The sequence below is a fragment of the Tachysurus fulvidraco genome, chromosome 13 (genome assembly GCF_022655615.1).
Source record: "Tachysurus fulvidraco isolate hzauxx_2018 chromosome 13, HZAU_PFXX_2.0, whole genome shotgun sequence".
NCBI classification, from domain to species: domain Eukaryota; kingdom Metazoa; phylum Chordata; class Actinopteri; order Siluriformes; family Bagridae; genus Tachysurus; species Tachysurus fulvidraco.
This window is the reverse complement of record NC_062530.1, coordinates 29319101-29345217: the sequence shown is the minus strand read 5'-3', so window position 1 is coordinate 29345217 and position 26117 is coordinate 29319101. Positions and strand designations below refer to the sequence as shown.

The 26117-nt window shown below is 39.3% G+C and overlaps 1 protein-coding gene across 3 annotated transcripts in view; it reads left to right on the top strand.

Annotated features, from left to right (window-relative positions):
- Positions 1–1007: 1007 nt before the first annotated feature.
- The window catches only part of LOC113653191 (NACHT, LRR and PYD domains-containing protein 12-like), a 155041-nt gene continuing 129931 nt past the window's right edge, over positions 1008–26117 (top strand). Inside the window, exons 1-24 of one of the 3 annotated variants that reach the window (XM_047822099.1) lie at positions 1008–1161; positions 2112–2222; positions 3346–3456; positions 3914–4024; positions 5533–5643; positions 6855–6912; positions 7281–7476; positions 7741–9502; positions 9834–10007; positions 11236–11403; positions 12240–12413; positions 12587–12760; positions 12963–13130; positions 13352–13525; positions 14177–14350; positions 14442–14615; positions 15584–15757; positions 16662–16826; positions 16916–17089; positions 17902–18078; positions 22638–22811; positions 23450–23623; positions 23820–23984; positions 24638–25322. In XM_047822099.1, coding sequence (XP_047678055.1) covers positions 2158–2222; positions 3346–3456; positions 3914–4024; positions 5533–5643; positions 6855–6912; positions 7281–7476; positions 7741–9502; positions 9834–10007; positions 11236–11403; positions 12240–12413; positions 12587–12760; positions 12963–13130; positions 13352–13525; positions 14177–14350; positions 14442–14615; positions 15584–15757; positions 16662–16826; positions 16916–17089; positions 17902–18078; positions 22638–22811; positions 23450–23623; positions 23820–23984; positions 24638–24899 — 5259 coding nt within the window. In that variant the 5' untranslated portion in view covers positions 1008–1161; positions 2112–2157 and the 3' untranslated portion in view covers positions 24900–25322. Of the gene's footprint in view, positions 1162–2111; positions 2223–3345; positions 3457–3913; positions 4025–5532; positions 5644–6854; positions 6913–7280; positions 7477–7740; positions 9503–9833; positions 10008–11235; positions 11404–12239; positions 12414–12586; positions 12761–12962; positions 13131–13351; positions 13526–14176; positions 14351–14441; positions 14616–15583; positions 15758–16661; positions 16827–16915; positions 17090–17901; positions 18079–22637; positions 22812–23449; positions 23624–23819; positions 23985–24637; positions 25323–26117 lie in introns of those variants that run through there. The other 2 variants (XM_047822100.1, XM_047822098.1) reach the window with 2 other exon arrangements.

Here is a 26117-nt window from a genome sequence, read left to right as displayed (position 1 = left end):
CTGCGCCTAAAGCTACAGCAGCTTCGGGTGACATTTCACCCACAGCCCAAGTACACATGTATTTATAAAGCTTTATAAACTACCAGTTCATTCAGTTCCTAATATTCTGCAATAAAAGAGTGTTGGTGATAAAACTGAACAAATGTTTATTGTTCACTCTTAAATGTACATTGGAAACTGACAGCTGATAAAACCTGTGCTCCAGGTCCCATATTCATATAACATTTAAGGATAAATGTAGCTCTTAAAGGTATAAAGTTCACCCAAAAATGACAATTGTGTCATTTTTCAAAATATCAACTTTTGTGTTAAACAGAAGAAAGAAACTTGTACAGTTTTAGAACAAATTGAGGGTGAGGAAATAACACAATTTTCATTTTTGGGTGAACTTTATACCTTTAAGAGCTACATTTAGCCTTAAATGTTTATATGAATATGGGACCTGGAGCACAGGTTTTATCAGCTGACTGTCTTTTGTTGCTTATAATAAATGTGAATGTTGATAACACATAAGCAGTCTTTAATAATGCTCTCAATTACATGTAGATGCATATTTTATGCATTAGTGAGTGTGGTGGTGCCAATGGGGTGTCGCTCTAGGATGGGTGCGTATGAGGCTTGGGGGGGGGGCACAGTATACTCACTACAAAAAACTAGACTACACCACTGTGTATACCGTCATGTCAATAAAGCTGTTTGAATTAATCATACTGCTTCCTGAAACACTTAAACTAGCACTTATTTTCCCCTGTTTGGAAAACAAACAAACAAACAAACAAACAAACAAACAAACAAACAAACAAAAAACCCTTCTGTTCTTTTGTTGTAAACTTGTGAACCAGTGAACTAGTGTGTGTATTCATTAATAGAGACTTCAAAGCATTTTTTATGTTGCTCCAGATAAGGGCGTCTATCAAATGCTGTAAATGTCAATTAAATTAATAATTAATTTGAACTAAGAGAGAGAGAGAGAGAGAGAGAGAGAGAGAGAGAGAGAGAGAGAGAGAGAGAGAGAGAGAGAGATCGAGAGAAATTCTCCTCCATTTTGTGTTTTAAACTCCACCTTTTTCCTCCTTTGATATCCGTTTGAAGTGAAAGTGAAAGTCAGCAAGTTGTTTTTGTGACTAGAAAAATAACGGAACTTTTTCATGAAAGATCACAGTGAGTACATGATTATAAAGCTGTAATATGTGAATGTTATTATTTAGTAAAAGAAGAACATTTGTGTCTTACACACTTTATTGTTCTCTTTATCGGGTATTACGGTGTAATGCAGCATCTTATCCTTAGTGCAGTGAACAGACCTGTGTGTCATGTGGTGTTTCTTATACATGTGTAAAGTTTACAGGAGTTTGTTAGAGAGGGAATAATATTCATATTCATTATAATATTTCCTGACATATTTATATCTCCTCTTCTTTCTCTCCAACAAATACATTAAGCATGTTGTATTAAGCACCTGTTACAAACAGGTGCTTCCTGTTTGTAACACACACACGCACACGACGCCATTTTAGAATGAAATGTCGGAGATAATTAAAACCATCGTAGTGTAAAATATGACCATCCCAAGTGTCCCGGATGTTCCGGGAGTCTCCCGCATATTGATAGCGGCTCCTTGATGCCCGCAAATTAGTTAAAATCTCCCGGAATCTAGAGCGAGCGAGCACGAGCGCGCATGCGCGGCATAGAGGGAGGGGGCGCGTAAGACCTTGCATGTGTGTGCCATAGACATATACACTAAATGTCGCCTTGGCTAAGGCAGTTAATTGGAACGAATGCGACCCCCTCCACTTTAATGCATCAGAGTCAATGTAGGCCAGTGGTTCCCAAACTTTTTACAGAGACGTACCTCCCCAGGGATTTAACATCATTCCCCCTCCGCTCATAATTGTGGTCTTCATTTTTTTTAAACGTGCATTTTAAACACATGTACCTTCATAAAATAACTCATTTGATGACACCATTTAATGAGATGGATGTGCTCTGGGATGTTTGGTTGTATCGGAGATAGTTTCAGTCTTAAATCATTCTCTATGCAGAGTCTGTGTCGATATTTGTTTTTTATGATGGAAACGTAATTTCACATTCTTCTGTTCTTTTCTTACCAGGATCAAGTTATGTTTATACGATAAAAACCTCTGACTGTTTGTTATAATGTCACGGGAGTGTGAGAAACTCCAATCCTCTGAAATGAGTCGACAAGAGAAGCAACAAAAGAGGTAAGGATGCAAATGTTTTTATAGTTTATTAAATATTTCTCTAACTAATACAAACCCCTTTTCCAGAAAAGTTGTTAAAATTGCTCAAATGTAATAAAAGCTAAAATGTGTAATTTGTTCATTCACTTGGGCTTTTAACAGGCAAAAGTATGAAGACAAACTTAAATATGTTTGTTAAATATAAACAAAGTTAGAAGTTGATTCCTGTAGCACACTTAATGAAGTAGTGACCGAGGAACAATAAGACTGACAGGTTTATATTAACACTGTTCTGAAATGTCATTTTTTTTTTTTTATCTGACCCTAATTTCATAACCGGTACATTGTTGTAAACAGCATTTCACTGCATGTCACACTGTGCATGATTGTGTATGTGACAAATAAAAATAGTCAAAAATGATAAAAAAATTTATGATAAACTGCATCAAGTACTAATAGAGGCTCATTAGGGCAGGAATCACACACCCCATATACTGGGGAGGAGAAGAGGACACAACATTGTGTCACAAAATTGTGCTGGTTAAACAATACTGAACAAAGCTCCTGTATTATAAATAATCTGGATTAAAATAAATAAATATAAATAAGCACTTAATCATCAACACATTTATTTGGTTTCTAAGTTTTCTAACATTCAGTGTATAAACTCCTAGTTCAGTGGTTTTGCTCCAGGTGTGTAGTGTAATGGCTGAACCCCAACCCCCCAAACACACACACACACACACACACACACACACACACACACACACACACACACACACACACACACACACACACACACTCTCTCTCTCTCTCTCTCTCTCTCTCTCTCTCTCTCTCTCTCTCTCACTGACATCAAAATCTGAAAAAACAAACAAACAAACAAACAAAAAAAACAATTCAGACTAACCAGAAAAGGTAGGTATAGTTTGTGAATGGAATTCTTACTGTTGATTGGACGAGACACCTGTCACTTAAGTTAAACAAGTGAACTTTTTTGGTTTGTCTGAATTGTCTGTGTTTTTGCATTTGTTATTTTGTTTTCAGGTTTATTTTCACTTCTCAGTCACCGTAGTGTATGTGCATGAAAATTTGAATCATTACATCATGTAGATAAAACTACCAAAAATGTTTTTCTCTTTAGTGGAACAAATGAAAGACCAGATTCCCCTGTGTCCAGCGGTGTGCCTATGAAGAGTGATCAATCACTGCCAGTCCCACTCAACTTTAAAGGTGGAACATCCTCTATGGAAAGGTATTTCTCTCTCCTCATAGCCTCAGATATAACTTTACTAATGGTTCCCAGAGTTCAGGTTCTTTTTAGCTTCAATATAAAGTGTTGTTTAGTTGTTAAATTTCGAAGCTAGTAGTGAGCCAGCAACATACTGTATAGAGGTGATGATTAAATGTGAAGGAAGGATGGAAGGAAGGATAGATAGATAGGTTATTTCTGCTTTGTGACATTTACATTACATTTAACATTTTGGTCACAAACATAATCCCTACAAGATATAGCCTCAGCCTCAGATATCCTAACATAAAGACAAAGTGAAGGTTCCATTCTTATCCCAACTCCTTTCAATCTAGATTACATAAGGAAAATTTTACTGGGCAGGATAAATTACAGGTTGTGCAGTGTATGTACATGAAAATGTGAATCATTACATCATGTAGATAAAACTACCAAAAATGTTTTTCTCTTTACTCTTTAGTGGAACAAATGAAAGACCAGATTCCCCTGTGCCCAGCTGTGTGTCTATGAAGAGTGATCAATCACTGCCACTCCCACTCAACTTTACAGGTGGAACATCCTCTATGGAAAGGTATTTCTCTCTCCTCACAGCCTCAGATATTAATTTTACAAATGGTCCCCAGAGTTTAGTTGTTAAATTTCAAATTTAGTAGTGAGCTAGCAACATATAGGTAGTGGGGATGATTAAATGTGAAGGTTATACCAGGTAATTGGTTAGGAAAGGCATGTTAATAAAACACAAATATTAAAATGAAACGATTGTCAGAAATTCTGCATGAGAAAACATCAAGAGTCAAGATTAGTAATGTTAGTAATAAAGGCTAACACAAAGGTCTGGAAAGAGATGAAGCAGAGACCCCTGGTGGTAGTAATATAAATAACAGTGTGGATGTGACCATCTTTTTTCCTATACTTTTTTTCTTACTATATCTATCATTTTAAATTATGATGAACTATTAATAATAAATACAGAATACTAATACATTTAAACAGAATGTAAACGCAGACACTGTGTCTAGATGTTTTCATTTTTTAGAGGCTTTGGGCTATTTTCAGGTCTTATACAGCGTGCAAAATAAATACTGAACACATCACAATTTTGCTCAGTAAATATATTTTTAAAGGTGTTGTTGGCAAGAAAGTTTTACCAGAAGTCGGTAACAACCCAAAAAACAAAAAAAAATTTTAGAAATTAAATTCAGGGTGCAGGATGTTTGAAAGCCAATGTTGGCATTTGAAATCACCCAAACAAACACACCCCTACCCCAAATGGGTGTCACCCCTTTTTTATAGCTCCGCCCCACACATACATACGTAACCCAGGCAACTATTATGGCGGAACCTGCTGGGGCGGCTGGCCGAGGGGATATTTTTACCAATAAATGAACACAATGAGAAATACTATGGTAATACAGATGTGTGTTTGTAGTACTGTGTGTTGTAGCGTGAAAGGTTTAGCTCCATTTCACTTGGAAGACGATGTTCAACACCTAGATCCCGAGGCAGAGGTAACGGCAGGTATCCGCCATGTCAGTGTTTCAGTCGCTTTCTGCTAATGTCAGACATGCGCACTAAACACTCTCTCTGCCGCATATGGAGAAGACACGCCCCTTTCTGTTCATTGGATGTCATTACATTTAATTTAGAATTAACTTGAGGAATTCGTATGATATGCTGATAGCAGGTAATGGCATAAAGATTAGTTTAAGATGTCTAAAACTACACATATAGAACTCAGGTATGTTTCAAAGACAAAACTATTCCAGATTAAACAGTGTAAGTAATGCTATAAGAGCAGAGCTGTGCTCACACTCAGAAGCATCGACTTTCTACGGCCTGCTGTACTTCCTGTATATCTTGAGTGACAGATGTCTCTTCCAATCAGCAGTAAGAATTCTATTCACCAACTATACCTAACTTTTTTGGTTTGTCTGAATTGTCTGTGCTTTTGCATTTGTTATTTTGTTTTCTAGTTTATTTGTTTTTCACTTCTCAATCACTGTAGTATATGTGCATGAAAATGTGAATCATTACATCATGTAGATAAAACTACCAAAAGTGTTTCTCTTTACTCTTTAGTGGAACAAATGAAAGACCAGATTCCCCTGTGCCCAGCGGTGTGTCTTTGAAGAGTGATCAATCACTGCCACTCCCACTCAACTTTACAGGTGGAACAACCTCTATGGAAAGGTATTTCTCTCTCCTCACAGCCTCAGATATAATATATACACTTTACTAATGGTTCCCAGAGTTCAAGTTTGTTTTAGCCTCAATATAAAGTGTTGTTTAGTTGTTAAATTTCAAAGCTACAGTTGTATGCAAAAGTTTAGGAACCCCTGACAATTTCCATGATTTCATTTATAAATATTTGGTTAATCCAATAAACCTCATTTCACTACTGAAATATTACTTTAGTGTTCTTCAGTTATTTCATAGATCAAAATGAAATTGCTGAGAAAACACCCAAATATTTATACATGAAAATCGTGGAAATGGTCAGGGGTGCCTAAACTTTTGCATATGACTGTATGTTTATTATTTCTTTAAATTGTGTTTAGCATTAAACTAGCAACACAGTGGAATTGTCTGTGGAATTGGCATATCCTCTGTGGAAAGGTATTCCTCTCTTCTTCTGGGTTATTCATGTCCTGTGTAATGTGCTTTAATATACTGTATGTGCTGTGGATACAAGTGAGTGCAAAAGTTAGTTTTTTAAGGGATAAAAACAAACAATATTCAGATGGACTAGAAGGTTGTCGGTGAAAAAACCTAGAACGTTTAACCAGACAAATATTCCCCTCACAGATTATAAGGTACTGTAAGGAATTCTCATCTATCGCTTGGACAGGTTAACCCTCTTTTCATCTGCCGCCTGGGCAGGATAACCTACAATTCAGCCTCTCTTTCCTCTGCTCGGTTTCTGTTCTCCACAAGGCCTTGGGGAAGTCTCAATGAAACACACACAAGTCAATCTTTCAAAGAGAAGTTCCAAAGTTTATTAGGAAAAGCAGGAATATATAGTCGTACAAGAAGGATGGTGTAATGTGTGTGTGTAGAGCTTAATGCTAGTGTCCACAAAAGCAGCCTTGGCCATTATCTCAATGTAGGAACCTCCCAGCCAAAGTATCATGTTTCTTACACCTGCTTGCAAGTGCGATAGGTGCAAAGCAGGGGGTCCCACTATGGTGGGGAGGGGGTTAAACTAAGGTATGTGTAAGATAGAGAAGGAATGTTTATGTGTGGGTGTGGGGGAGAATGTGTGTGTGAGAGAAAGAACAATGTGCTCTATACAGAAAGTCTCTAACATTATCAGAACAGATTGTTTTATACAATTATTCTCACAGGTACATATACAGTATATTTATCTTTTAATATATATTAAATGTTTGTTTTTTCCACAGAACCTCAAAAAAGAATCCAAAAATCATCTCTACAACTCGGATGGAGTCCATATTCAAGGTGTGTGTTGTGTGTGCTGTGTTACAGCAACATTATTTTAATCAGACAAAAGTGCATTTCAGTCTGATTTAATGTCACCTTTACCTCTGACTTACAAAGTGCTCACACTGGAGACATCGATATGAAATAAAGTCTCTCTAAAGAAAACGTCACCATATTAATGATTACACACATTTTTGATCTATACATGAGGAGCGTTTCCCATATGAGTCCCTGTAAATAAGCTGTTACTATAGAAACCCTTTAGAATGTAAAATTAATCCAGTTCACATCTTCTGACCAATCAGAATTCTGTGATATAAAAATCATACAACAGATTATGTAGCATTTAATTTTTTACTTATTGTGTTAAATGTGTGTTAAATTAGGAGCTGGAGCACAAATTCATCACACTGTTGAAGAATGAGCTGAACAGGTTCAAGAAGATACTTAGTGCTGATTACCCAGCATGCTCTGGGGCAGAGGAAGAGGATCTGCACTGTGTTAGAGAGAATGTGCTGAAGATCACACTGCACATCCTGAAGAACATGAAGCAGAAAGATCTCGCTCACACACTGCAGATCAGTAAGAGCTTCTTATTATTACATTTTATCACATGAATGGAAACACACTGGGCCACTGGGCCATATTATCCTACTGATTATTATCCTAATGAATACAGTTTTACAACAAACACATGACCCAGGGTTAATCCTAGTGTTCTGGGTCTATTACGTCTTATTGATGTATTTATTAGGAATATAATACCATTTTTGACCAAAATCGAGTTTCACATTAAGTATATTGTTTACATTAAAATAATCATTATAACATTTGTCTGTTTGATAGAGATGGCCTCTGTGTATCAGAGAAATCTCAAATCTGGACTTCTGAGTAAATGTAAAAGAATTAATGAAGGAATCTCACAGCATGGGACATCAACACTTCTGAATCAGATCTTCACAGAGCTCTACGTCACAGAGAGTTGGAGTGGAGACGTCAATAATGAACATGAGGTAAGACAGATTGAGACAGCGTCCAGGAGATCAGCAACAGAGGAGACACCCATCAAATGTAATGAGCTCTTTAAAGACAAGTCCATCAGAACTGTGCTGACAAAAGGAGTAGCTGGAATTGGAAAAACAGTCTCTGTGCAGAAGTTCATTCTGGACTGGGCTGAAGGAAACGCAAATCAGGACGTCCTCTTCCTGTTTCCACTTCCCTTTAGAGAGCTGAATCTGATAAAGCAGGAACAATTCAGTCTGATGAGCCTTATTCATCAGTTTTTCCCCATGATTAAGGACTTGGAAGTAATCGACAGCAATGTCCACAAACTTTTGTTCATCTTTGATGGTCTGGATGAGTGTCGACTTCCTCTAAATTTCCAGAACAATGAGATGTTGTGTGATGTGACAGAGTCAGCCTCTGTGGATGTGCTGCTGACGAACCTCATCAAGGGGAATCTGCTTCCTTCTGCTCTCCTTTGGATAACCACTCGACCAGGAGCAGCCAATCAGATCCCTCCTGAGTGTGTAAACCAGGTAACAGAGGTACGAGGGTTCAATGATCCTCAGAAAGAGGAGTACTTTAGGAAGAGGATCAGTGATCAGAGCCTGGCCAATAAAATCATCAGACACATGAAGTCTTCAAGAAGCCTCTACATCATGTGCCACATCCCAGTCTTCTGCTGGATCTCAGCCACAGTTCTAGAGAAAATGTTGAGTGAAGCAGAAAGTGGAGAGATCCCCAAGACTCTGGCTCAGATGTTCACACACTTCCTGATCATTCAGATCAAACACAAGGACCAAAAGTACAATCTGAAATATGACCCTGATCCACAGAAGAGCAGAGAGAGTATCATGGCTTTGGGAAAACTGGCTTTCCACCAGCTGGATAAAGGAAACATTATGTTTTATGATGAAGATCTGAGAGAATGTGGCATTGATGTCAGAGAAGTTGCAGTGTACTCAGGAGTGTGTACTCAAATCTTCAGAACAGAGTCTGGACTCCACCTGGGGAAGATGTTCAGCTTTGTGCATCTGAGTGTTCAGGAGTTCTTGGCTGCATTATATGCGTTTATCTGCTTCACTGACAGAAAACAAATAAAAGAACAAGTCACTGATCTGTCTGGTCTTTTCAACAAATCAGAAATGTCTGACTTCCTCAAGGGTGCAGTGGACCAGGCCTTACAGAGTGACAACGGACACTTGGACCTTTTCCTCCGCTTCCTTCTGGGCCTCTCAGTGGAGTCTAATCAGAAGCTCATTCGAGGTCTACTGACAAACACAGGAAGCAGCTCAGACTGCCAAAAGGACATAGTTGAGTACATCAAGTTAAAGTTTGAACAAAACCCATCTCCAGAGAGATCAATCAATCTGTTCTACTGTCTGAATGAGTTAAATGATGATTCACTGGTGAAAGAGATCCAAATTTACATGAGCTCAGGTCGTCTCTCTGAAGCTGAACTCTCACCTGCTCAGTGGTCTGCTCTGGTCTTTGTGTTGCTGACATCAGAGGAGGATCTGGAAGTGTTTGAGCTACAGAAGTTCATAAGATCAGACGAATGCTTTAAGAGACTGTTACCAGTTGTCCAGGAAGCCACAAAAGTTCTGTAAGTAAAACCTGTTTCTCTATTCAGCTGCAGGATACATTCAGGATCACACTGATGCCAAGAAATGTTGATCAAATGGCATTAAACATTATAAATATAAACCGAGGTATTAAAATAAACTATGTTTGTATATTTTACCAGCAAATTAAGGTTTTAAAAATTTGTAGACAGCAGAACATCACATGCGTGTACATTATATTCCAAAACTATGGACATTATTATGGACTTGATTCCTCTTTGTTGCTTTAACAGTCCAGCAGTTTGGAACAAAGTCATGCTCAATACAGCTAGAGTAAGATACATTTTACTCACTGATATTTTCTCCTTTCAGGCTCAGTGAGTGTAACCTGACAGACAGAAGCTGCTCTGCTTTACACACAGTTCTCAGCTCAGAATCCTCCAAGCTGACTGAGGTGGATCTGAGCAGTAATCCTCTGGGGGACTCAGGAGTGAAGCAGCTTTGTGCTGGACTGAAGAGTCCAAACTGTAAACTGGAGACACTGAGGTCAGTTCATCTTTATTATTCAAGTTCAGGTTTCAAGTTAGAATCAGTAAGCAGCATACAGGGAAATACCAGGAGTCAGACACCAGACATCTAACAACTAACAGAAACAAAAGGCTTGGTAATTCCAGGTGTAACACAAACTGAGCATTACATCATCACAATGTGAGATGTGATAGAACAGAAGAGTGTGAGCAGAAGTCTGGTGATTGTGAACAGGTTAGGGGTAATGGGTTCTGGGATGTATTGTCTAAACTGCCATGACTGCAGGCCACAGTGCATTCTGGGAAACTGAGTTCATTGACGGGGTTGACCTGACACCAGAAAAATAGTAATAGTGCCCTTTTATTAATTGATTAAACTGGACGTGTTAATATGAGGATTGATTTGGAAAATAATTTTAGGTTTATGATCAGGTGGCTAGAAACTACAAAGACCACAAACCTTTAAAGAAAACATTACAGTTACCTTTTAATTCTGATTCTGATATCCTGTCAGGACTCAGCCCAGACTTTGGCCATGTGCCTTTTGTTTATGTTCTGTTTTCACGTGTCTGCCCCTCCATTGTCTTTTCCTCCCAGCCTCTGCACAACTGTCCCTCATGTGTCATGATTATTAGTACTATTTAGTAGAGCCGTGTTGCCTTGTGCAGCGCGGAATCCTATTGTCTTCATGTCTGGTTTTGTCTTTGTCCTGTTTCGTGTTTTGTTTTGTTAAAAAAATCCCTGTTTATTTTAGCTATCCTGCAGTTGGGTCCGTTTTTTTTACCTCGCGTAACTGACATATCCATTCAAACCACCAAGCAAAAGCATTTTAAGCTAAATCCTACCAAACAGAATATGTTAGATTTAGATCTCTGTCATGAATAAATAATAATAGACTCACAGACTTTCAGACTGCAGTATAACAGAGGAATATATATATATATATATATATATATATATATATATATATATATATATATATATATATATATATATATATATATATATCAGTTGTGCTATGTTTTTGCATAGTGAGAAAATTAGGTCAAATATTTATGATTACATTCCTCCGGATGCTTTGTTCTTATCTTCTAATCATCACTATATAAAAATATATTATTATTTCTTGATTGGTTTAAATATAATGTTATAATTTAATGAATGCCATTTTTGCAGTTCGCTAAACAGCTTCTTAATTCAGTATTTGCTTCCTTAGATGTTGACTGTATATTTCCTATTTTGTATAGACTTTCAGACTGCAGTATAACAGAGGAAGGATACATCGCTCTGTCTGAAGCTCTGAAATCATCTCACCTGATAGAGCTGGATCTCAGAGGGAACGACCCTGGAGCATCAGGAGTGAAGCTGCTCACTGATTTACTACAGGATCCAGACTGTAAACTGAACACACTGAGGTCAGCAAGATACAATACATGGTCAAATGTCTGTGGCCCCCTGATCATCACACAAATCCACAAAGTCCCCGTCTAACATCTAGTAGACATTTACCATCTTAGAAAAGGCTCCTTGTTTTGTCAAACAAAACTTTTTGCCTGGTTTAATGAATTTCTCTACTTAGCTTTTATCATCTGTTCTAAAATTCTCCTTGTTGGGGAAATAAATGTTCATATGAATTCTCACTGACAAACAGACACAATTATAGAAGGCAAGAGCATTCTGTGTCACTTACAGAAGTCAAAGAAAGAATCTGGTTTTTATTGAACACATTAGTACTGTTACAGTTATAGACCTCACAATGTAGCAGGAAAATGTTATTTTATAGTTTTTATAACTGACTATAAAGAGTTAAAACTCATACAGAAGACAAATGGTGACATTCTGTCTGTATCTATCTGTGACTTACTGCCTGATCTCCTGTTTGTGGTTGTGAAAGTTCACATATTAAAATATCAATAGAACTAATTGTGGATTTTGGACAGTTGACACTAAATAAGTCAGACGTGTCCCAGTACAATTGTGTCTCTACCAGTAAAATATCAAGGTAATATTCCAGTAACAGAAAACATACCTGCTGTCTCACCTCACTACACCTCTTAATAATATATTCAGTTTAAACCAAAACCTTTTACATTTAATTAAGAATCACTCATTTTTTAGATCAGTAGTTAAAATGATCTGATACTGAAGGTTTCTGCAGAGACTGACATCTAATGGAGGATTCAGGAGGCTGGAGGTAAAATAAAGGATGAAACTGTTAATAATTTAATCTGTTTCTGTTTCCTGACTACAGGCTGTTAAAAAGTCCTGATGCAGTGAAGGTCTGTGATTCTCTGACTGAGGTTCTGGGTACAAACCCCTTACTGCTGAGAGAACTGGATCTGAGTGGGAAAATAAAAGGAGACTCAGGAGTGAAGCAGCTCTCTGTTCTACTGAAGGATTCACACTGCAGAACTGAGACACTTACGTATGTCACTTAAATGTTTATAGACTTAACTATTACTTTTAAAATATAAAATTATACTTTTTTCTTAACTATAATCACTGTATAATTCATATAAACTCATTGTCATGTGATCATCAGAATAAAATGTTCCTTAAAGTGAAGATCTTCTTTCCACTGTTTCTGGTTATCTTTAGGCTAAAGGTCTGTAGTATTACAGAAGAAGGCTGTTCAGATTTGTCTTCATCTCTTTATTTAAATCCTGCACACATAAGAGAGATGGATCTGAGTGAGAATAAATTAGGAAACTCTGGAGTGCAGAAGCTTTGTGTACTGCTGCAACATCAGTCCTGTAACCTGCAGATACTGAGGTGAGCTTCTGCTTCTGCTCTTTAACATGTACATAAGAGCTTGTGACTTTACATGTAGAATACAAACGCAGGCTACATGTAGAACATATATGTCTTAAATCTTCTTGGCATTACGTATTGTATAGATGCTTAAAATAATACAATGTTAAGTCTTTATCAGACATCAGAGTATCATTAATACCACACAATGGTCTCTCTTTAGACTTTCAGACTGCAGTATAACAGAGGAAGGATACACTGCTCTGTCTGAAGCTCTGAAATCATCTCACCTGATAGAGCTGGATCTCAGAGGGAACGACCCTGGAGCATCAGGAGTGAAGCTGCTCACTGATTTACTACAGGATCCAGACTGTAAACTGTACACACTGAGGTGATTCTTCTATAAACAAATACAATTAATTCAATATTAAATATAAATGAATTCTATAACCTAATAACCTTCTTAGTTTCTTTGTGGAAAAAAGATTAAGTTTATAATTTAAGATTTACATTCATTTATTAAAATCATGACACAAGTAAAAGCAGCCATACTGTTTTCATTAATATGGTCTAATTATACTGTAAACACCAAATAAAAATGACTTTCTGCAGGTTGTTGAAGAGCTCTGCTGCACAGGAGGCCTGTACTTGGCTAAATTCCACTATAGGTACAAACCCTTTACTCCTAAAAGAGCTGGATCTGAGCAGGAATGAACCAGGAGACTCAGGAGTGAAGCAGCTCTCTGCTCTGATGGAAGACTCTCACTGTAAATTTCAGATAATTAAGTAAGTTTTCTTATATATGTTTCTCTATCAGCTGAGTTTTATTAATAACATGTTTTAATGAGACCTGCCATTATGTAAACACCAAGTATTCACTAATGTATTTTAATTACATTTTAGTTTTCTATAATTGATGAAACAACAGAATTTATCCTGTCTTTCTCCAGAGGAACCTCATATATAGGTCTTATAGAGACACCTGGGTCCGTTTTTTTTACCTCGCGTAACTGACATATCCATTCAAACCACCAAGCAAAAGCATTTTAAACTAAATCCTACCAAACAGAATATGTTAGATTTAGATCTCTTTCATGAATAAATAATAATAGACATTTGTTCTCACAGACTTCCAGACTGCAGTATAACAGAGGAATCCCAGAGGTCCTGTTTTACTGAAAAGTGTTAAGTTATTAAACAGAAGTAGAAATGATCAACATGTTCGACATTTTCAGTTAAATCTTAAAACAAAATTTAAAGTCAATTAAAAGAGGTAAAAAAAATATATTCTGTCATAAATAACCACTAATGACCTCTAATGATCCAAATGAACCCAGAAGACTTACTTTGGTCCACATGATAATACAATGACTTCCATCATGTCTACAGAATGAAGACTGAGTTTGTAGCTCTGATAACATGATGTTTCATATTTAGGCTGAATAAATGTAATCTGACTGTGGAGAGCTGTTCAGCTTTAGCCAGCGCCCTGAAACTCCAGTCCTGTAGTGTGAGAGAACTGGACCTGAGTGAAAACAGTCTGCAGGATTCAGGAGTCACTCAGCTTTCTGCTGGACTGAAACATCAACACTGTAAACTGGAGACATTGAGGTAAAATGTAAACTGTGTTGTGGGTGAATTTTGGTATATAGACACTTATTGTGTTGAATTTGTACGTTTATTGTTCCTCTGATTTCATCAGGCTTAACAGATGTTCTATAACTGATGGAAGCAGTTCAACTCTAGCTGAAGTTCTCAGATCTGAATATTCCCATCTGAGAGAACTGGACCTGAGTAACAACAGTCTGCAGGATTCAGGAGTCACTCAGCTTTCTGCTGGACTGAAGAATCCACAGTCTGCACTCACAATACTGAGGTGAAGTAAAAGCTGAAATCATTACTAAGTCTACATTTAATAAACAGTCACAGTGAAGCATCAAAATATTTTTATATAAATTTCCAAGGCTGCCAACTCTCACGCCTTCAGCATGAGATTCACGCAATTGACCCAATTCTCAGGCTCTCACACCACACTCCCATATTCTCACGCCACACCCCCATATTCTCACGCCACACCCCCATATTCTCACGTCACACCCCCATATTCTCACACTACACCCCCATATTCTCATGCCACACCCCCATATTCTCATGCCACACCCCCATATTCTCACACCACACCCCCATATTCTCACGCCACACCCCCATATTCTCATGCCACACCCCATAAACTGTGCAGTCAGCCGTTCTCCCTCCCATCTCCCATTTACCATGTGAATTGTGAACGCAGGCAGGTCAGTGAGTTACAGGGCACTCCGTGTCTCCGTCCACTTTAGGCTAGTAACTAATAGGTCTGTTATATAGTTTATATAGAATTAAGTTAGCATTAGCAGAGTTGTTTGTTTTGCATCAATGAGCAGTTATTTTACATAACTTTATCATAAAAAAACAGTACAAAAGCATTTCCAGATGACAAATATCTGGACATGTCTAGTAGTTAATGTCATCTCTAATGACAATCAAGATGGCAGACTTGGAGCCAAAGTTGGCAGCCCTGATATAAAAAGCCATCAAGGTCTAGTACATAAGGTCTTGTACTGTGCAAAACAGTTATTTTTATTATCAGAGTCAGGTGTGTGATTTACCAATTATACCAAGAAACTGAACTTAGTAATCTGTAAACTTCAGTTAGTGATGTTAATGTTGAATGGTTTGTCTTTAGGTGATCAATCATTCATCTAGTTTTCAGTCTTTTTCAGTAGTAATGAGTAGTTTGAGGAGAAAAGACGCTCCTCTGCATACAGAAGTGTTAAAGAAAAACCCTGTGATTTATTGTGTTTTCAGACTCAGTGAGTGTAATCTGACAGAGAAAGGATGTTCAGCTCTGCTCACAGCTCTCAGATCAGAACACTCCACCCTGAAGGAGCTGAATCTGAGTAAGAACAGAATTCAGGATTCAGGAGTGAAGCTGCTCTCTGAGGAACTGAAGAACAAACACTGTAAACTGGAGACTCTGAGGTAACGTCTAATACACACTTCATTTATAATCCAGATGATAGAGACGTGAAATACACAATATTTTGTGTCAAAGTGTTGCAATCATCTTATTACCCACATGCAAATCATGCTAATAAAATGAAGCTAATCTGTGAACAAATTTAGTTATTTAGAAATAACATGGACAAATGTCCCTAATGCCCCCACAGGAGGGAAAAGGGGTAAGAATATAAATGACAGACAGTCTCCTATATAATTTCATATAATCATCTGTGAATCCCAGTACATTTACAGGAGTCTCCAGTATGAATAACTTTAAGACATTAAAGTCTCCACAACAAAGACTTTCTTAGTGTAAGCTGCATTTCTTATTTATTAACTTCAATTAAGAAAAACTTTTTTTTAGCTGCTATAATGTGAGTAAGAACAGGAACTTACCTGTTTTGGGGACTTTCTACAACATTAAATGTCTGTAACAGAAACAAAAACACTTGTGAATTAGCAGTTAAAGGAAAAATAATGTGGAGCTAAGTTAATAATGTTAAGGTGAAGCTAAAACCTACCAAAATGGGGAAAAACTTTATGAGCTCTGAGATTTTTCATCTGCACTTTATATTTATTTTTATTAAAGCAGAGTGAATTTGAGAGGACGTGTCAGACTGAATAGAGAAATATATATTTTAAATCATTTATATTTACTGGTATGGTCCAGTTATCAGTACTGACTTTATAATGTCTCTTTATTAGTTCAGAAAAATTCAGACATCACAAATGTGTAATTCAGAACATGTTCCCAAAGAGAACAACAACAGTAAATACAGTTAATTTATACACTGAACACTGCCACATTTATACTCCTGGTTTTTACAGAGACTTACAGACCTTTCCTACATAAAAATAATACAATTGGTGTAATTTTGTGTAGACTTTCAGACTGCAGTATAACAGAGGAAGGATACACTTTTCTGGCTGAAGCTCTGAGACAGAATTCATCATCACACCTGAGAGAGCTGGATCTCAGAGGGAACGACCCTGGAGCTTCAGGAGTGAAACGTCTTACTGACAACAAAGTTTATAACCTGACACTGAGGTGATTCTATAAGCAATGATGATATATACAAATATCATATTAAACAAATATAATTTCTGTTAAAAATAACTTTCTTCAAACCTCTACAGGTTATTAAAAAGTCCTGATGCAGAGGAAGCCTACACGTGTCTTACAGACATGTTCAGTAAGAACCCCTTACTGCACACGGAGCTGGATCTGAGCACCAAAACACCAAAGAACATCAAAGTGAAGCAGCTTTCAGCTCTGCTGCAGGATCCACATTACAGACTGCAGAAACTTACGTAAGAAACAGTTATAAACACACAGATCTCTGTTTTCACTCAGTTGCTCTTGTTTAGTCAGGAGTGACTGTAGCCATGCTAACTGTGTCTGTACTGATATGAAAACCTCTGACACAGTGAACTGCACTCACTTTATGTTCTGCCTCTTTGAGGAAAACACAATTTTACTTAAAGTACAGACTTAAATATCCCATTTCTTACAACCCAGTTTAGTAGATATTCACTAAATGTCTACAGCACTCATCTTTATCAAAATGACAACAAAGGCATTAGCTTCAGGAAGAACAAATATTTACTATATAATGTTCCTGAGCTGCTGTGAGTTGTAAACCTGTACAATAATAACTTACAGTAATTCACATTCAGTTCTGCTGAGTTACAGGCAGGAAAATTCTGAACACAAACTTTATACACCACCTCACATACGTCCAGGGCATCGTGTATGAACGTGGTACAGCCAAAGACCTGCCCAGAAGGAGGTTTGGGACATGCATGAAGTTTAAACATAATGACACAAAATCTTTTGTTTCACAAAAGTCATTAAGGAGCAGCAGGATTCTTCCTTTCCTGGTGGTTGGATTTATTGGTCCTCTACACAACTGATTAAAAACTAACAGCCCTGACCTGAACTTTCTCTGTCCCAGGGGTCCAGACAACTGATTTATACAGTTCTGGTGGACAGGAAGTGGAACATTGGGTGTAATAGTGACAGAGACTAACCACCTTCTCTCTCTCTCTCTCTCTCTCTCTCTCTCTCTCTCTCTCTCTCTCTCTCTCTCTCTTTCTCTGTCTATGTCTCTCTCTCCCTCCAGGTTGTATAAAGAAGGCAGTATAATAGATGATGATTGCTCAGGTGTGTTTTCTGCTCTGGTTTTAAACCCTTCACACCTGAGAGATCTGAATCTGAACTGTAATAAACCAGGAGAGTCTGGACTGAGAAATCTGTGTGATTTCCTGAAGAATCCTAAATGTAAACTGCAGACACTAAAGTGAGTAATAATGTCTTTATAATTAAACTAAACCTTTTAAAAATATCAGTCAGTTTCCAAAAATCTTATTTTAGCAGTACAGGAAATTCTACTGTGGGGTTTGTGTCATAATCATACAGAAATAATTTATTAATAAATACTTTCAGAATATTTATTAGTACATATAATTTATTAAAACACTCAAATAATATGTGCATTACATATAAAACACATTATTTCTAACTAAATGTCATAATAAAGGACATACAGAGAACAGAGTAATAAACAGTCCATTAATCCAGTATCAGGAACAGAGCAATGCACATCAGGCAGGAAACAATAACAGGAAACAGGCAGAGTGTCATAGAGCAGGCAGGAATGGGGGACAAATGTTCAATTCAATTCAAGTTTATTTGTATAGCGCTTTTTACAATGGGCTTTGTCTCAAAGCAGCTTTACAGAACATAAACATAGAACAGAAGGTAAACATGAGAAAAAAGAATTAATATAGTAAAAAATTAAGATATATATAGTTCACAGTGTGTATGTATGTATGTATGTATTTATTTATTAATCCCCAGTGAGCAAGTCTGAGGTGACTCAGGCAGCAGTGGCAAGGAAAAACTCCCTTAAATTGGTAGAACCGCCCCCCCCGTGTAGGGAAGCTTGGGAGTCCAGTGACAGCCTGGCTGTCTGTCTCAGCCCCCGATTGGGTGATTCACACAGTCAAGAGGGGTTACAGACTTCAGTTTGTCCAATCACCCCCGCGGTTCAACGGAGTGGTCTGGTCCCACACAGACCAGGGCTCCGCCCACATTCTGACAGACGAGATCTCATCTCTTCTCGAGAAGGAAGCGATTCGAGTTTTACCTGCGCATCTAAGCGATCAGGGGTTTTATTCTCGTTATTTCCTGGTCCCGAAGAAGGACGGATCTCTCCGTCCTATTCTGGATCTCAGAATGTTGAACAAACATTTACGGAAATACAACTTCAGAATGTTAACACACGGCTCTCTCATACGTTATAGCGGAATGATTGGTTTTGCTCGATTGATCTGAGCGATGCTTTTTTCCACATAAGCATCTATCCTCTACACACAAAATTCCTTCGTTTCGCCTACCAAGGTGTATGTTACGAATTCACAGTCCTTCCGTTCGGACTCGCGCTGAGTCCGCGGACGTTCTGTCTGTATGTGGAGGCGGGGCTTGCACCGCTGAGAATAGCGGGTCTCAGGATCCTGACTTACATAGATGATTGGCTTATTATAGCCGATTCGAGAGAGAATGTGATTCAGATCACTGCCCGTGTGCTCTCACACATCGCTGCGCTCGGTTTCAGAGTCAATGTGTTAAAGAGCAATTTCACTCCCGCTCAGGAAGTCATATTCTTGGGTCTGGAGCTGAATTCCGTCACAATGCCTAGCGCGGGAACGCGTCTCTTCATTCATGAACTGTCTATCGCGGTTCAGGGAAGGGGCGCGGATACAGTATCGCACATGTCTCAGATTACAGGGTCTTATGGCTTCGGCTGTCCATGTCTTGCCTTTAGGTGTTCTGAGAATGAGGGCTTTCATGAAGTGGATTTTGTCCCTTCATCTCTGCCCGTTGCGCGATCTTTGCCGCTTTGTCTCGGTGACACGCGCGTGCATGGCTGTGCTGCGCCACTGGAGAGCTGCGGAGTTTTACGCACATGGGACCCCTCTCAGGGTGGTCATGATGCGGAAAGTGGTCACGACAGATGCCTCCTTGACAGGGTGGGGAGCCACTCACGAGGGCAGATCAGTGAACGGTGTGTGGGCGATCTCACATATAAATTACTTGGACCTCCTCACTGTGTGGAAAGTTCTGATACATTTCTCACCCCACCTGCGGGGACATCATGTGCTGGTATGTTGTGACAATACAACAGCTGTAGCATATATCAACCTTCAAGGCGGCATGCGCTCCTCCAGGCTTTACGCTCTGGCTCACAAGCTGTTGGTGTGGAGCACACGGCATTTTCTGTCGTTACGGTAGACTCACGTCCCGGGCCTTTTGAACAGGGTGCAGACCTTCTGTCGAGGGGGAACCCTCTGTACGGGGAGTGGAGGCTCCACCCCCAGATAGTGGGACTGCTCTGGGAGAGGTTCAGCCAGGCTGCCGTCGATCTCTTCACCTCGCGCGGAAACACCCACTGTCCTATGTTCTTCTCGCTTCGGGATGAGGACGCCCCCCTTGGCGTGAACGCTCTGGCTCATCCATGGCCCAGCGCGCTGCTCTATGCTTTCCCTCCGCTCTGCCTGATATCCCCGACCCAGGGTGCAGGGTTTACCTCTGATCCTCATAGCTCCCAGGTGGCCCAAGGCACCCTGGCTAGCGGAGATAATTCCTCTTCTGTATGCTGAGCCGTGGTCACTGATATTCTGGGTTTTTTACAGGGCCTTATCGATCGTGGCAGGTCTTTTTCGACGATTAAGGTCTATTTGGCGGCTATCGCTGCATGTCACGCCGGTTTCGGCGACGCTACAGTGGGGCAACACCCCCTTATCCGTAGATTTATGAGGGGCGCACGCCGCTTCCTGCCGGTCACCAGGAGTGTGATATCTCCCTCAGGTTACTGTCCTTCAAGACGGTGCTGCTCCTGGCTTTGGCTTCCGCCAAACGTGTCAGTGATTTGCATGCGCTCTCGGTTCATTCCTCGTGCACCCAATTCTCGCTCAGCGGGGATAGGGTTTGGCTTAAGCCTAACCCGGCCTTCATGCCAAAGTGCTTTCCAGCCTTCACTGGTGGTGTGATTGAGCTCTCTGCTTTACACCCTCCTCCTTTTTCCTCTGCGGAGGACCAGAAGTTAGAATGCTTTGTGCCCTGTGCGTGCCCTACGGGCGTACGTGGACAGGACGAACTCTTTTCGGGGGAGCGATCAGCTCTTCATCTCTTGGGCCCCGCCGAACACGGGAAAACCCATCTCTAAGCAACGCCTCTCTCGCTGGATTGTAGAAGCTATCTCCTTAGCGTATGAGTCTAGGGGCATGCAGCCTCCAGATAGCCTCAGGGCTCACTCCACTAGAGGCTTGGCTGCTTCGTGGGCTCCATTTGGGGGAGTTCCCTTGCAGGACATTTGTGCTGTGGCGAGCTGGTCCTCTCCGCACACCTTTGTCAGGCACTACCGGCTTGATGTTACTCGTACCACCATGGCTCATGCGGTCTTGAGTGTGGGCTCTTCGTAGCCACATGCACTCTTGTCAGCCCTGTCCGCCCGGCCTGGCTGTGCATGTTTTCAGGCATATAGTCGTCTCCCCGCCGTACGCTCGAGTTGGTCCATTTACATGTTTATTTACATGTTCTTTTCCTGCAGGCTGCCAGATTGATGGACGTCAGTGAGGTTTTAACATGCATGTTGCCGCATGCTGTGTTTCCCTTTGGCTGAGCTTTTTGCCCCGTGCAGTATGTTATGTCTGCTGCTTTGTGACGTGCCGAGCACCACCTTTTTGGCTTACAGGGCCTCGCTGTGAGTGTATTGGGCAACCGGGGAGTTGTCTATATCTCCCATAGGTGGATCTCGAACACGAGATGATGAAAGAGAACATTAGGTTACTGTCGTAACCCCGGTTCTCTGAAACATCGAGTAGAGAGATCCACCAAGTTTGCGCCGCTTGCTGCACGAGAAGCGAATATGTACACTGAGGAAAGGCAGCACGTGCAGGTGCATTATGCACTCGGGTAAGGGGCGTTACCTTACCAGCCTTTGGCATGCGCTCCTGTCTGTCAAGCCAGACTTGGTGCAATTGGATGCTTCTGTAGAGGTCAGGAACGGATGCCCTTCCCATAGGTGGATCTCTCCACTCAATGTTTCAGAGAACCGGGGTTACGACAATGTTTGGGAGCTAAATAAGAAAGTGCTCTACCACCTTTAGTAGACTTGGAACTACCAGAAGACCTGAGTTTTGTGATCTCAGAAAGCATGAAGGATTGTAACGTGTTAGAAGGCTAGTTAGATACATGGGAGCTAAACCAATAAAAGCCTTGTACGTAAGTAGCAGCAGTTTGTAATCAATGATACAAATCAGAGATGATACAAATGATACAAATCAGAGATGATACAATTGGGGTTATATGGTCATACTTTCTTGTCCTAGTGAGAACTCTGGCAGCTGCATTTTGGTCTAACTGTAGCCTATTTATTAAAGATGCAGGACAACCACCTAGTAATGCATTACAGTAGTCCAGTCTAGAGGTCATGAAGGCATGAACTAGCTTCTCAGCATCAGATACAGACAGGATGTTTCTCAGCTTTGCTTTATTTCTAAGGTGGAAGAAGGCTGTTTTGGTAGTATGGGCGATATGATTTTCAAAAGACAGGTTGCTGTCTAGTATAACACCCAGGTCTTTTACTGTCGAGCTACTAGTAACAATACATCCCTCTAAGTGAAAGTTAAATTGTGTAAATGTGTGTGTGTTTACTGGAGGCAATAGACAACACCTCCTTGTGTACATGAGATAACACCTAAATTAAAGAACATCAGAATTTTAAAAATGTATCAACATTTTAACTCTCATTTGTTTTCTATAATAATGGACTAAATCCCATTTCTCTCTCTGCAGACTATGGAACAGTGTAAAAGGTGAATCATCCTGTGCTGATGTGGCTTCAGCTCTCTGTACAAATCCATCACACATCAGAGAGCTGGATCTGAGATGGTGTGAACTGGGAGACTCAGGAGTGAAGAAGCTCTGTGATCTACTGAAGATACACGAGTGTAAACTGGAGAAACTGATGTGAGTAACTCAGTGATGAAACACACCAAGCTTTTTAATAACCCAGAACAAGGCTGCCTGCTCGTGGGGGGACTGACTAGGATAAATTGTGTGAATGAATGTGAAAGTGTGTGTATGTTGTCCTGCCATGAACTGTACATTAAAGACAACTGTACTTTAATTATACAGATGTTTTCTAATAATAACCCTCAATTAGCATTCATAACAGATATAATAAACAGCTATAAACATCTGTGTAACATGTCTAACATTATTATGTTCAATCAATACTTCAGTCATCACTTAACTAAGTTTAGGAAGGAAAATCTTCTTTAAAAACAATAATTGTTATATTTAAAAGCTTTAAATGAGGTTATTATGTTCAGTTACGTCATTTACTTTAATATTACATTCTTTACACTTACAGCAGCTCTGTTGTGTTTGTTATAATGTACGAATAAGTTTTCAAACTTCAGCGTGTGTGTGTGTGAGTGTGTGCGTGTGTGCGTGTGTGTTTCTGGGGGCAATAGACAACACGTCCTTGTTTACATGAGAAAGCACCTAAATTAAAGGACATCAGAAATTTAAAAATGTATGAACATTTTAACTCCTATTTGTTTTCTATAATAATGGACTAAATCCCATTTCTCTCTCTGCAGACTACGTCACAGTGTAAAAGGTGAATCATCCTGTGCTGATGTGGCTTCAGCTCTCTGTACAAATCCATCACACATCAGAGAGCTGGATCTGAGTCAGTGTGAACTGGGAGACTCAGGAGTGAAGAAGCTCTGTGATCTACTGAAGATACACGAGTGTAAACTGGAGAAACTGCGGTGAGTAACTCAGTGATGAAACACACTGAACTGAAATCACAATCTTTGTTTTCTGTGAATCAGATCTTTCCTGATACACACTAACAAAACATAATCTCTATTTTAATTTAATGTCGGTGTTTGTGTTACATTAACTATGAGTTCATGAACCTGGTTCTTAATGTTCACACCTACATCATTATCTCCCTGTGAGCAGGTTAAAGAAGTGCAGCATAACAGATGGAGATGCTGCTGCTCTGACTGAAGCTCTGAGGTCAAACTCTTCTTATCTGAAAGAGCTCGATCTGAGAGAGAATAAACTAACAGATTCAACAGTAAAGCTGCTCTCTGAGATACTGGAGAGTTCAGGAGGACAGTTAATGTAAGTAAAGTTATCACACACATTACTGAATGTGTATTTTATGTAGATTATAATGTAAGTGTAAGAGTGTCATGTCAGAGTAATGGACCTGGACAAATCAGCAGCATGGAACAATAAAAATCTTACTGACAGAAGCACAGAGATAAACTTTAGTATTCAGTATCAGAACTAAAGAAAACTATAATTCATCACTTTATGCTAATATCTAACTCTGTAGCTCTGATCTGATCGACATTGAACTGATCTGTTACTGTTCTTCTCAGAAATACCTGTAGTTTTATTGTCATTTCAGTAGGACAGGTTCCTCTAGTCCAACATGCTCCTAACTCACTCACTGAAAGGAAAAGGATCGATTTGTTTATTCCTATTTATTCTACATTTCTACCATATTAAGTGGAGTGTTTATGTAGTTACAGTAAATGTGGTATATTTAAAATATTTGATTGTTCTGATAATTAAAGAGAAAACAGATAGAGCTCCAGTGAAAGAGCAATAATACACATTACAGTGTTGGAGCTTTTGATTATTTACATTTACTTAATATTTACATCCTTTACACAGAATTAAAATCACAACAGCTTCCCACAAATGTCTTAAATGATAAAGATAGTGACTAAATGATAAACCCACTTACATCTGTATTATTATTACAGGTATGACAGGAAAGCATGGTATCAAAAACCATTGAGTTGGTTTACTGGTCGTACGTCTAATAAACAGCCGACTTCGGAACCTGACACCTCTACAGTAAAGACGGAACCAAGAGATGAAGAAATAAAAGACACACACCGGGGACAAAGCAGTGTGGACCAGGACAGCTGTAGTAAAGACACTGACATCAGAATCCCAGAGACTTCAGACAGTTCATGTAACACCAGAGAACAGTACAGAAGTCCACGACACAAACACAAGTAATTCACCAAAACTACAAGAAAAGGGACACAAAAAGCACTCAAACATCCAAAACACAGAAAGATACTAGATAATGACAACAATTCAAACTAACTCAAAAGTGAAGGACAGAAGACGCCTCAGCAGACCGTGACACTTGAATCCTACTAATACAAAACTACACTGTAATCCCCAAATATAAATAAGACCAAAAATAAAGGAGGACCTTCAGCTGTACAGATAAGGGATTCAGTCAGGAGTTCATTATGTAGTACAAGTGTACAGGGTACATGGATTATACCATACTGCAGAAAAACAATTACCGTATTTTCCGCACTATATGGTGCACTAGATTATAAGGCGCAGTCTCAATTACGGGATCTATTTCTGTACTTAATCCATACATAAGGTGCACCGTATTATAAGGCACATGCTAAAACATACGGTTTACAAAAAAAAGGTAACGGAAGCAAAACAGTGAGTTTTGTTGATCTTTATTCTACTATTTAACAATACACACACATTATTTTTTAATCTTGTAATTTTATCGTCTCCCTCAAATCCATCAAAGTCTTCATCTTCTGTGTCTGAATTGAACAGCTGGGCAATTTCGCCATCAAACATGCCGGGTTCCCTCTCATCATTGTCGGAGTCAGTCTCGTTGCCAGGTGGCTGTTCAGCTATGATGCTGACTTTCGCGAAAGCTCGGACAACAGTTAAAGCAGATACCTTAGCCCAGGCATCCACAATCCATTCACATATGTTCACTATTTTCCTCTTCACTGGTGCCATTTTTGGTGGTGCTTAGACAAACAAATGGTGTTTTGCAGGTAAGCGTATGTACTGTACGTATTACGTGATGTTCTGATTGGTTTATCGCTGCCAGCGTACGTAGTGTACATATTATGTCCCCGTATCAGCGGGAAATGGTCCGACAGTCAATCAAGCGGAACGCTTACCAAAGTCGCACAACAACATTTTTTACAGATTTTTGGAACTCAGTGCACACATAAGGCGCACCGGATTATCAGGCACACGGCTGATTTTTGAGAAAATTTAAGGCTTTTAGGTGCGCCTTATAGTGCGGAAAATACGGTAAACCGCACAACTCACAAACATCAACTAAACATAAACTAAAAGTCTAACCCAAACTAAAATACTGATCATATCAATATATTTATGAAATAAAATAATGATCTGTTACACTTCACAGCCATAGACACTACTAACAGACACCAAGCT